This window comes from Notamacropus eugenii, chromosome 3 (assembly GCF_028372415.1).
Source record: "Notamacropus eugenii isolate mMacEug1 chromosome 3, mMacEug1.pri_v2, whole genome shotgun sequence".
Taxonomy (NCBI): domain Eukaryota; kingdom Metazoa; phylum Chordata; class Mammalia; order Diprotodontia; family Macropodidae; genus Notamacropus; species Notamacropus eugenii.
In genome coordinates this window covers 460941301-460954631 of record NC_092874.1, presented here as the reverse complement: position 1 = coordinate 460954631, position 13331 = coordinate 460941301, and the positions used below count along the sequence as shown (strand labels likewise).

The window sequence follows — 13331 nt, the reverse complement described above, 5'->3', positions numbered from 1 at the left end:
CCAGATTAATAAAAAAGTAAATAAACTACTCAAATAACCCAATCTTAAAAAAGAAAGAAAGAAAGAAATTGAACAAGCCATCACTGAACTAAGAAAAAATCCCCAGGACCAGATGCATTAACAAGTGAATTCTACCAAACAGTTAAAGAGAAATTAATCCCAATACTATATAAACTATTTGGAAAAATAAACAGAGTCCTACCAAATTCTTTTTTGTAATACAAATACAATGCTGACACCCAAACCAGAAAGAATAAAACCAGAGAAAAAAATTATAAACCGATTTTCCTAATGAATATACATGCAAAAATTTTAAAGTACCAGCACAGATACTACAACAGTATGTCACAAGAATCATATACTATGACCAGGTGAAAGTTATACCAGGAATGCAATATTAGAAAAACTATTAGCATAATTGACCATATCAATAACAAAATAAACAAGAATCATATGATTATCTCAATAAATTCAGGAAAAACCTTTGACAAAATACAGTACCCATCTCTACTAAAAGAGAGCATGGGAAGAAATGGAAATTACCATACAATGATAACTTGTTTTCATCCTTTGTTTTCAAAGAAGTCCATGACGTCACAGAAATGATGACATGACTTGAACTTGACTTTGTTTTGAGTGAGGAAGGGCTGTGCAAGGTCACCAACCTTGCTTTCTCCTTCTGAGCCTTCTTGATTCAGTGATCACATATTCATCAGGATGACTGGAGATGGCCCAGAATGCAATGGGAGACCTTGACCTTTTTAGGCTGGCCTTTTTAGGTATTCACTGAGAAGGAAGTAATGCCCATTGGGTGAACAACCCTCTTTTAGAAGTAGTCAGGGAATGGCCCTTTTAATGAACAAAAGAAAAAAATAACTAAATCAAGCTTGGAAGGAAACAGAAACTGTTACTATTGAGAAACAATGATAAATAATATTTATCTAAAGCTATGAGCAAGCATTATCTGTGATAGGGATAAGCTAGAAGCCTTCCCAATACAATTATGGTGAAGCAAAGATGCCCATTGTGACTTCTTTTATTTAATATTATATTGGAAATGTTAACTATAGCAATAAAAGAAGAAAAGAATTAAATAGACAATGAGGAAACAAAACTCTATGCAGACGACATGATATTATACTTAGAAAAATCTTAGAGAATCAATTAAATTGATTGAAATTATTAACAACTTTACAAAGTTGCAGAATAGAAAATAAACTCACATAAATCATCAGTGTTTCTATATATTACCAACAAAGTCCAGCAGCAGGAGATAGAAAGAGAAATTCCATTTAAAAATAAAATACTTGGGAGTCTACTTGCCAAGATGAAGCCAAGAACTATATGAATACAACTGTAAAACAATTTTCACACAAAGTCAGATTTTAAAAATTGAAAAAAATATTCATTGCTGATGGGCCAACTGAACCAATATAATAAAAATGACAATTTCATCTAAATTAATCTATTTATTCAATACCATACCCATCAAACTATCAATTCTGATTGTTTTCTTCAATATTTTTGTGCCTCTTTTATCAAGTTTTTAATTCTTTTTTTCTTAATTTTCTTACATCACCCTCATTTCTTTTTTTCATTTTTTTCTCTACCATTCTCATCTTTAATTAATTCTTCCAGGAATTCTTTTTGGGCTTAGACCCAATTAGCATTTTTCTTTGAGGGTTGTCTTTGTAGCTGCTTTCACTTTGTTGTCTGAGTTTATATATTGGTCTTCCCTGCCACCATAGTAGTTTTTATGGTTAAATTTTGTTGTTATTTGTTCACTTTTCTATCCTACTACTTGAATTTGAACTTTATGTTAAAATTGGACTCTGCTCACATGGACATGGAGAGGGGCTGTCTCAAGCTTTAGGCTTTTTCTTTTGTGCTGCTCTAGTTCTGAGAGATGTGCAAGTTTTTGGTGCTTTCAAAGTGAAGTAATCCTGGGAGAGGCATGGTCAATACTCTCCTTTTCTGGGCTTTGATCTTTACCAAAGAAGGGTCTCTGGTTCTTTGTAGCTGCACTGATGATACTCCTCTTTGCTTTAGTACTGTGACCAGGGTCCTTGCTTCCTTGTAACCAACCCTTAGGGCTCCTCTTCTCCCTTAACTGTGACCCAGAACTGCATATGGGCAAGAGTAACCAATCAGCACCAGCTCTAACCAGTTGCTGTTGCTACTGCTGCTACTGCTATGGTTAATGCTGCTGAGGAGTGTGTGTGTCTGTGTGTGTGTCTGTGTGTCTGTATGTCTGTGTGTCTGTGTGTATCTGTCTGGGTGTGTTCCAGAAAGACCTGTGCCAGACCTCCACCCTAGCATTACAGACTTCTGTCTACCTCTTTAGTTTTCTTAGGCAAGAAAAATATCTCACTCTGACTTTTTGTTGGCTCTGATGCTCCAAATTTTTATTTGAGGCGTTATTTTAAAGTTTTTGGAAGGGAATATTGAGAGAGTTCAGGTGGACAGCTACCTGTAATGTGCCATTTTGTGTCCACCCCTTCCTTCATTTTGCAGACTTGTTCATTTAAGTGTAATTTATAAAGCATTTATTAAGTATCTATTATGTGTCTGATACCATACTAGGGACTGGGGATAAAAAGAAACAAATAACTAGTCTCTGCCTTCAAGAAATTTACACTCTACTAGAAGAAATTAATCAATTCATGAATGCCTATCTGGTGCAAGGCACTAAGGTTACAAAGGCAACAAGGAAATAGTTACTGCCCTCAAAAAGCTTACATTCTACCAGAAAAAAATTCAACAACCATTTCTTAAACTATTTGCTAGACTCTGTGCTAGATACTGGGTCTACAAAGACAAAAATAAAATTAGAAACAGTCCCCACCTTGAAAAGCTTATATAAGTAGGGTAAAAAGAGCAGAAGTTCTATGAGCATTTATTAGGCACCTACTACACACCACATGACTAGGTGCTAGAGTTACAAAGACAAAAAATGAAATAAGCTTACATTTTCTCTTCATATTTAACATCATTTATAAGCATGCTTTTCAAAATGTTTCAATAACAATCTGACATTTATTTTCTGGGAAAATAAGGGGAGTTTAGGTTATTTTGTTCAGACAGATAAACACGTAAATGCTCCCAACATATAATATATTCAAATTTACTCACAAGGTTTATATAGATTCTTCCCTCTTCTTCAAACCCCCACCCCCAAACAATGCTGTTTCCCTGCCCATTTTCCCATAGGCATGTCTGTGTTGAGGGATGGGGTAGCCTAATGAGGGAGGATGTTCATAAAAAGCTGCTCTGCATTTATAGTAGTTAGTAATGAGCCAAACGGGAGAGCCCACAGTGGTAAGGACTACAGCACAACAAAGAATACCACATCTCACCAGGGGGAAAGTCTCAGATTCCTGTACTTTGCCTCAGTGTGTGTGTATGTGAGTGTGTGTGTGTCTGTGTGTGTGTGTGTGTGTGTGCAGTCACTGTCTAATAATATGACCATTTTGCCATCCCCCTGCAAATAAGACTGAAGCTGCTTCCTGATTGGTATAACATCTCACTTTCCCTCAGCATTGATTTTCTGGCTCTCCTTATCTGCTTCATAAAAATAAGCAAGAGGGACAAGACGCTGGTGAGGCTGGAGATTGAAAAGCTCTGGGAGTCTTCTTTTTAGCATGAGACAGCCTCTGCTTTCTTTCAGGAGAGGGAAGTTGGATTATCAATTGTTTTGTAAATGTGTATGGTGATATTTGCTCCGGTAAGTTTTCTATCTATTTGAATAGCTATGGATGCATTTTTCAACAACCCTTATCTGTTTGTGTATCTGTAGGGGTGTGTGTGTGTGTGTGTGTGTGTGTGTGTGTGTGTGTGTGTGTGTGTGTGTGTGTGTGTGTGTGGTGTGGTGTGGTATGATGTGGTGCCTGCTTCACAGGGGGAAAAGTATTTGAGTAAACTTATTCTTTGCTCCATAAGAATGAAAGGTTGTTTTCATTGTCACAGATACAGTAATTGTGCTATACCCTGCCTACTACTTAATTAAAGTTTCCTTACAATTGGCCCCTTTCCTTACAATTTTTTCATTTTTGTCTTTAAGTCCACTAAAGAGTCACAAATGCCACTGGGGGACATTGGAGGCTGCCACTGAATCCCATTGGGGACTAATACTTAGGTAGATCACTTGTGACAAGTTTCCTCCAAAGCTGGGCAGGGGTGTCTACGTGTGTTGGGGACAGTTGAAAATTGTATTAATAAAAACTAGTGCTGATCATTAAAGTAAATCTTAATTAGACCACCTCTCCCTTCAGTGGCAGGGCAGAATCTAGATTGACTGGACTCCCTTTTTCTGCTCAGTCTTTTCTTTTTGCATCGTATGTGGCGTGCCAGGCTTTGTCTAATCCCTTGGCACCCTGCCCTAATGCCGGTGTAGCTAAAGCCAGACAAGAGAAAAGTAGGCAGAAAATAAAATACAATTACTGTAAAAGAATTATTGGCTTATATTATGAGAAATGTAGCTCCCAGTTAACTGTCTTTTTCATAGGGGAAAGAGGGAAGTCAGCTTTGTTCACTAGTGTTCCACCAGTCTGGAAAAAAGTCTATTAATATAACTGTGCTAACCCCAGATGATAATTTGGGAGGAGAATAATTTGATAATTTGGAGGAGAGTAAGATTTTTTTAAATTTTATTTTGAATGTGTATTAATTTAGCCCTCTGTCTTTCAGTTATTAAGATTAACAATGAGAAGCCATTGTTCTTGTTTTTTTTTGTTTGATTTTTTGGTTATGGACAGTTTGGTGAAGTATATGGCTCTCTTCTAAGAATAATATCTTTAAATTTGGAAAATAAAATACATAAAATTATGAAGGAAATCAATTATAATGAAAAAAGATGTGATACTCCCCAAACAAGTTCACAGACCCTCCCTGAAATATATAGATAGACCCTTGAGGTGGGGTGCCTGTGAAATCCAGATTAAGAACCCCTGCATTAAAAGGTAAGCTAAAGTCATAAGGGGATGTTAAGGAAATGAATGGGTGGCCACGTATCTCCAGGGAATTTCATGTCCAAGTTGGAACTGTGATGTCTCTACCTTGTAAGCACCAACTTCATTCAGGATGTCTCCACAATATTTCCATTCCAAAGCCCTTTAAAAACTTGAACTCAGGGATAGTAATGTGCTTTTGGAAATGGGTCTTTATTTATCTCTTCTCCCAGCTGAGGTTTCTTCCCTCTTGTCCCCTTAAACATCCTACAAGGAAGCCAACCCTTGTATCAAGCAGAAGGGTGTCAAATTAATCCATTTCCCCTTGGGAAAAAAAACTGAAAACCTCCCATGGTTGCATCCAAAAGAAGTGAGAGTCACTCATTACCCTTAGGAACGCATCTAGCCTGGCTAGAGGCTCAGCATTCTGCAACAGATATTCTGTTCCTGAGCAACTTTTGTCTCTGGACTGTTAGCAATTACTGCTATGCAAGCTTGAAGACATTGATCATGTTTTCCCTCTCATGACTGTTCACATTTTCCACAATCATGCTCGTTTCCCATCTGCTGTAACAGGTTAGGGAGAGAGTCATTAGCTGGAAAGAGCTTATCTTCCTTTTCAGGCAATTTCAGGGACATAAATCCTTGCAGAGGTTCTGAGAGGGCAGTATCTATTTCATCCTATCTGTCTTGTTCCACAGGTTGTCCATTTCCTTGGGGATGGGGGACTAGGTTTGACTGGTGTGTTTCTGTTTCCCCCTTTAAAATAGAGCAGTTGATCTACATAAGGAGATTGTTGATCAAAATCCTGCATAGTTGAGGAAAAAATAGGTTCCGATAGGAGGCTTGTGATTAGGAGCTAATTGGAGAGTTCTTGAGTTTTAGTCCTGAATGGACCGAAATATCACACTAAAAAAAGCTGGTTTTCAGCCCAGGAGGACAGAACCAAATTAGGAGGGCTATTGGTGGAACTCTGTGGAAGGAAAAGCTAAATGGGCTTTTTATCACACGCATGCACACACACACACACACACACACACACACACACACACCACAACACAACTTTAGGATGATGCTTATAATATCTAGCAAGGCTTAATCGACATCCTTAAATGACACTTCCTTCTTGGAATTTCACTTCCTCAGACAAGATTCTCATCTGAGTTTATGGCCATGTGGCTGTAGACATGCCACTTATGGAAGCACGGCTGAAAAGAAACTACCAGCTTTTTAACAATTGATGGAGGTTGACAAATAATATACCCTAGTGTCTTTGGTTTTTCTTTCTTTCTTTCCCTTTCTGACAGTCGTAAAAACTCTCTCTTCTTGTCAAGGTTCCTCCGTGACTATAAAACAATATGGGGTTGAGGTTGTAGAATGAGAATGTTACTTCTAGTCTTTGCAGCTACAAATTGTTTGATGCAACTGTAACATACACAGAAAAGACAGGTAAGAGGCCACATGTGGCTTCATCGAGGCATCTTTTTAAAAATTATCATAAGATTCATCCTCTTTACCTTTAGATCCTTTTTTAGTCTAAAGGCAAAGCTTAAGTTAATAAAATTAATAATTATAATCACCATTATTTTGACATTGTGTCATCTCCCTTACCCTCCTCTACTCCAGCAGTATTATGTCTGGTATCATATATTTGTGGGAAACTTTTAGTTCTTCTACCTGCCCAACAAATTTTCTTTCCCATCTTTGGATTGTTTGACAGGGGCTGAGGGGTTACCTCAGGCTTCATTTTGGAAGCTGTCTACACAACAGGAATAATTTGAAAATGAACACAGTTGTCAATAGACACTCTGAACAGTGTGACAAAATGTAAATTAAGAACCTCAGAACATATTCCTTTTGTACCTAAACATTGAACCCACCATTTGAAAGCCATTTAGACCCAGTGTAATTCAGATGATTCTCTTGGGGGGGAGAAACAGCTGACATCAAATCAATACATTTGAAATCTCTCTTAAAACAGATTCAATTTCAATGTAGAGGGAAGCAAGCGATGTTTTTATTTTTTTCATCTTTCTGTTGGTTTACTATCCTTGGGGCAAACCTGCTTTTTTTCATTCTTCTGACAAGAGAGCTAAGAAATAGATATGGTAAAATTGTTGCCAGAAGACATACGATAGCTCACTGCACCTATGTAAGATTCTACAGAAATAATTTGAGGCATCTAAAGAAATTGGAATTTCATGTGTTCAGAGTCAAATACTAAATTGTTAACTTCATATTAACTTCTTGGAGTAATCTCCTGTATCTTATTGCTTTACGACATCTTCTGTGAGGACATCGATTTAATTAAAAGGAGATCAGAGCAAACAATAAAAAAGTAGTCCCAGCCTAAGAGCATTTTTTTAAAACAAGCTTGGTAAATCATAACTTTCATGCTCACTGCCTCCCCTCCACTTTTATTTGTATATGTGTGTATATTTGTCTTACTAAGTGGCAAGACAGTGCAAGGAAGATTGCAGTGGAATTGGTGCTAATAAGGAAACACTAATCAATGTATATCTCCAAAGCAGTTATATAATGTTCTAAAGAGACTGCATCAAATGAGCATTTACTTTTAACTAAATAAGTGTGCCCAGCTTGAGCATCTCACCATATGGAGGCCATCTCCCAGAATTGATTGTATGGACTATCCCCTAAAGCTGATCATTTTTCAAACCATAATAAGCTCAGCCTTGCTTCTGAGACATAATAGAGTTCAAAATAAACAGCAAAAGAAGTAACACTTTTCTCACTCTTTTTTCCCCACCATGTTGTTCTGCTGCATTGTGGCTTTGGACTATAAACCTGATTTTTGGTTTGGAGCATGACTGAAAGCTATCTCTGGGGATACACAATGAAGCCCAAAGAACATGCAGCAGCCTGGCATCAATATCGGCTAGGTTGGGTCACCTACTTGTGATTTGAGGGTAAAAATTTGAAGTAAAACTGAAGATGTAGGTATCATTTCTTATGCAGTTGTGTATATTAACCCCCTAACTATTTATTAAATACCTAATACATTCATGGATAGAGGTTATATGCTATCAAAGGCAAAAAGGTCCTTCCAGGAGCTTGCATCATCATCATCACTAACATTTATATAGCATTTTAAGGCTCACAAAACACTTTCTAAATATATCATTCTATTACTTTCTTTTGAAGTTGGAATGAGAGTTTGAGGAAGGGATAAAAGATAATGTCATAGTTTCATGAATTCAGAATTGGACTTAGAGGTCATCTAGCCCAATTCTGTCATATTACAGAAGAGGAAAATGAGACCTAGAGAGGGGAAATGATTCTCCCAAGATCACATAGGTAGGAAATAGCTGAGTCTGGATTTGAACCCAAATTTTCTAATGCTCTCTCTAGTGTAACATGCTATTTCATCAATGTGTGCAAAGACAAATAAATATGAAATAAATAAAAAATAATTCATAAATGTTACTACTAATGTGGTGGGGATTAGTGAGCACTGATCACTGGCAAGATGAGAAAAGGCATAATGTAATTTGAAGAATCTAAGCTAAATCTTGAAGGAAGCTAGGGATTCTAAGAGCCATGACTAGGTGGGTGTGTGGGTGGGTGCGTGTGTGAGTATGGGTGTGTACACACATGTTCTTATACATGTGTAGACATGTATATGTAAGTATACCCTTCACTCAGGTTCTAGTCTGATGCTTCCTTTTGGTTTCAAGGAAAAGTATTAAAGGCTATGCCTATGAACTGTTAGCTCTGGCAGACCCCACCAAGTTAAAGAGGTTTTGCCTATCTGCCTAATGACAGAGTAAATGTCTGATAAAGCTGAACAGAACTCATTCTAAAGAGGGGACTATCAGGTGGTGAATTATTGTAGCCAGTGTAAATCATGAAGACACCATCAATACAAGGAGCTTCTATGCTAACAAAATGACAGATCATTGAAAAATAAAATCTTCTCTCTCTGTCTCTCTGTCTCTCTCTCTCTGTCTCTCTGTCTCTCTCTCTGTGTCTCTCTGTCTCTGTCTCTCTCTCTCTCTCTCCAACTCTTGCATCTCTTATCTCTTCTCTCTCCCTCTCTTCCTCTCTGTTTCTGTCTGTGCTGATCTCTCTCTCTTTCTCTTTCCCTTGCACAACACACACGCACACACACACACACACGCACACACACACACACACCTGCTTTTATATGAAGACAAAAGTAGAAGAAAAAGTTCTATAAAGATCCTGGACTTCTGATCGTTTACTCCAGGGTTCTTAACCTGGTATATTTGAACATTCATTTGTGGTGTTGTTTTTAATATTTTGTTGACTCTGTTTCAATATCATCAGTTTCTTTGTACTTCTACATATTTCATTTTGTGAATTTAAGAACATGAATCTAAGAAGACATCTATAGGCTCCACCAGACTGCTTAAGGATACCAAAAGCTTTAGATTTCCTGAAAGAATCAGTCTATAAACGTTTCCAGAATAAGAGGGATTGAAAATTCTAAGCTGCACTGTCACTAAAATACCAGTAAATTAGTGTGATTGTACCATTGTAGTTTTAGAAAATTCTAGCCCCCAAAAGCCATAAGGTTGGCAATGCCATTGATAATGTTAATATAGATGTCACTACAGTTCAAGAAGCCAGTCTTAATGTGGAGAGATTCATTCCATTATGGAATGGATCACTACTTTGCTGCTAGGAATAACTGTAACCATATTCTCTATCTATAACTTATGTAGGTTAGAAAGTAGGAGAGATTCCATTGATGATTTGGAGACTAGCAGGTTATGACTCTCATTTAAAATCCTCTGTTTAGTTTATAAAACCCCTCACCACCTGGCTCCAACCTACCTATCTAAGCGTATTGTACATTATCATGTCTTTTCCTGCATGCCATGATCCAACCAAACAGATCATCTTGCCACTCCTCACACACAACTCTCCATTGCCATTGTCCCATTTTGGAAATGGATTCCCTCACGCCTGGAATGCACTGGCCCATCGCCTCTGCCTCTTAGAATCACTTGCTTTGTTCAAAGTCTTATTGCAACTTCACTGTGGGGGCTTTTCTGACCCTCTCCAACTATTAGTGCCCTTTCCTTCAAAAAAACCTTCTATGAATTTTTACATGTTTTGCGTGTAATTATTCACATGCCATCTCCCTCAATTGAATATGTTACTCGAAGTCAGCAAGTGTTTCTTTTTTGTTTCTAGACACCTAGTGCCTGGCACTTTCCAGAGACTTATTAAATGTTTATTGATAGATCTATAAAATAACTATAGGGTGGCACAGTGAACTTTGATTCAGGGTGAACTGGGTTCAGATTCTACCTTTAGCGCTCATTAGCTGTGGTACCATAAATACATTGTTTCATCATTCTGAGCCAAGTTTCTTCATCAGAGAAAAGGATAGTGTAGAATCCACAGTACCTATCAGTCAGGTTGCTGTGAGGAGCAAATGAGGTCTTGTACACACTTTACCTACCTTGGTCCTATTGGTGAGATTTCACAATGACTAAGATCCCTTCTAGCTATAAATCCCATGACTGAATGTGCCTTGATATCCAAATTAATCTCACTAATGAACTGTTTCTGTGTGATGTTTCTAACAATAATTTAACCCTTGTTTATAGAATCACAGTGAAAACCCTGAATTCCTTTTTACTAATAGGGACTTATTCAGAAGGGGGCTATTCAGAACCAATTACAGGATCGGGCATATAATGCAATGAGTTATTTTTACAAACACTTTAATATTAGGAGTCATTTCTAGTTACTGAGATGGATTCATCCACTTCTGCCTCATCTTAATTCTGTGCTAGGGAAATAGAAAACCAAGGTAAATTTCCAAATACTTTGACTCCCAAATAAGGACTGGCCATTTTTAGCACACAGAGAAAACAGCATGGATTATACCTGGAACCAGCAGGGCAAATCCAGCCCAGGGCCAGCAGCACAAAATGAGCCCCAAAATCAACTTTCTAATCCATGATATGAAATAATACAAAAAAAATTATCACAATAAATCACTAGAAGAAGAAATTAGCTGCTATAGCAATGTTTATACTGAGGAAGAAGTGACTTGGAGCAGATTCTAGGTCATACCACCCTCAGTACAAATCTGACCCCAACCCAATGACTTTCCCTGAAAAAGAGAGAAAAAAGAAAAAACTTTTGTTGGTGTTACAGTCATGTCCAGCTCTTCAAGAAAGCTCTTATAGTCTGCATATTCACTCTTTCATTTTTGCTTAGATTCTCAAAACAATGGCTTTTGTCTTCCTTCTCTCCTCTTCTAGATTTGGCATGGCCTCCATTTCAAGACTGGCCTGCTTTCCTAGTAGCACAACTGAATTATTCCAGCAAAATATTTGATTATGTGTAAAAGAGGATGACAACAAATTAGTCACTGCTGTCTGTCTCCGGTGCTGAGAATAGTACCTTGCATATAGTAGACACTTAATAAATGTATGCTCTATTCTCAGGAAAGGAGGCAAGAGAGAGATCACTTGCTTATTAATTTCATTATGATCCTTTGAAAAGGAATGATCATATGGAAGAAATTGATTTATGTTTCTCTACTGCAAATTATCTTGGAATATCTGTTGCTTTCCCATTGTAGGAGGGCACTCTGAACCTTTTATAAAACCAAGAGAGAAAGAAAAATTAAGGAGATGGGACAGAGATTCTTCACAACAGGGGTAGAGGCTACAAGCAATTAGAAAAAAATAAGAATAAATGAGACAAAGCATATTCAACCTAAACCAGATTTGCTTTGAATTTCCTGGTTGACTTTGACATCAGTACCTAGACCGAGTCGACCTTTGCCTACCATCTTTTGTTCCTTTATGTGCAATCCAGGTTATTTATCCAAAACTCTTTTGGTTGGAAAGACAAGGACTTATAAAACATAAAGTTACTCTTTGAGTCTTTTTTTTTACTATGGACCTTATGTTGAGGGTTGGAGTAAATGCAAAGGAGATGAAGAGGGTGGGAGATATTCATCCTGGGACAAGTAGCCTAGAAAGTTTCAGAATCAGACCCATAAATTTCAAATTGGAAAGTACCCGACACTTGTCCAATTTTCATTTGATATTTGGAGCAGCTGAGACCTAGACAGTTAAGTGACATTCTCAAGGTCACATGGGTAAATAACAGAGCTGACATTCCAACCTGGATGTCCTGGTGCCAAGTCCAGCATTCTTTCCATCCCACTAGAATCGAGTTAACTGGGGGAGATTCCAGTAACTCAGGTCACATTTCTCTACCTAATAGGGTGATGAAATTCTGACAAAGAATACTATCACTGAACACAAAGATCAGTATTATCATATGAGTCAAAGACAATATTATTTCTTCAAGAGGAAATTATGTCTATGTAGTTTACAGTAGTTCTGTGAGAGGGTAATTAAATGTAGGGAGAAAGACTATAATTGATAATTGCTTTTTAAACCTTTGACTTTTTGAAACCTTTTATAAGGGATTTTTAAGAAAAGGAATTACATTGATCTTGACCTTGTTATAACTGCTTTTTTATTCATGGAAACTGTTTTAAAAACAAAACAGAAGGTTTTAAATGGACATAATAAATGGACACTTCTCCAGAGAGGTAGGTGTAAATGGGAGCATTCTCTAGCGATCAGTAGTACAGACAATTCATTTGACATTTATATATGGAGGGATGATGCAATAGTGTCCCCACACTTGCTTCTCATACTAAGTGAGGTAGCTAGGTGACCCAGTGGATACAGCATTAGGCTTGGAATCAAGAAGGCCTGAGTTCAAGTCCTGTCTCAGGTACTTCCCAGCAGTGTGAACCCAGGCAAGTCACAACTTTTCTCTGCTGTAAAATGAAGGGGCTGTACATGACAGCCTCTAAGGTTCCTTCCAGCTCAGAATCTATAAGCCTATACATACAATGATGTCAATAGTAAGTGTTTTGTGTACGTTTTACGGCTATTTACCAAATGTATGATGTATTGGAAAAAATACTAGACTGACAGGCAGAAGAACTGGTTTTAAGTAGCTGTGTGACCTTCAACAAGTCACTTCACCTAGCAAGGGTTCAGTTTCTTCCTCTTTAAAATGAAGTTAAACAGGTAGCTAGGTGGCTCAGTGGATTGAATGCTGCCATACCATAAAGTAATGTATATTAGCTACTTGTCCATTGTTAAATGAAATGAAGGATATCAGAAATAAATCACCAAACCTCTTAGTTGACAGCATGTTATCTCACTGGTTATATTTCTAGTCATGTCTTCTATTCTGAAATATCAGAATGAGAGACTGGTCATGGGTAAGATATAATGTGGCATTCCTTATGCTTGTCTTGTACCTAAAGAACCATTGTTCTCCCTTCAAGTAAGGATATGAGCTTCCTTTATTGCTGGTCAACCCTATATTCACAAGTAAATATTGTGT

The 13331-nt window shown here is 37.4% G+C and overlaps 1 protein-coding gene across 1 annotated transcript in view; it reads left to right on the top strand.

Moving 5' to 3' along the window:
- The first annotated feature begins 3452 nt into the window (after positions 1–3452).
- The window catches only part of SYNPR (synaptoporin), a 186933-nt gene continuing 177054 nt past the window's right edge, over positions 3453–13331 (top strand). Inside the window, exon 1 of the mRNA XM_072598783.1 lies at positions 3453–3724. Within this exon, the coding sequence (XP_072454884.1) occupies positions 3701–3724 (24 nt within the window). The 5' untranslated portion in view covers positions 3453–3700. The remainder of the gene's footprint in view (positions 3725–13331) is intronic.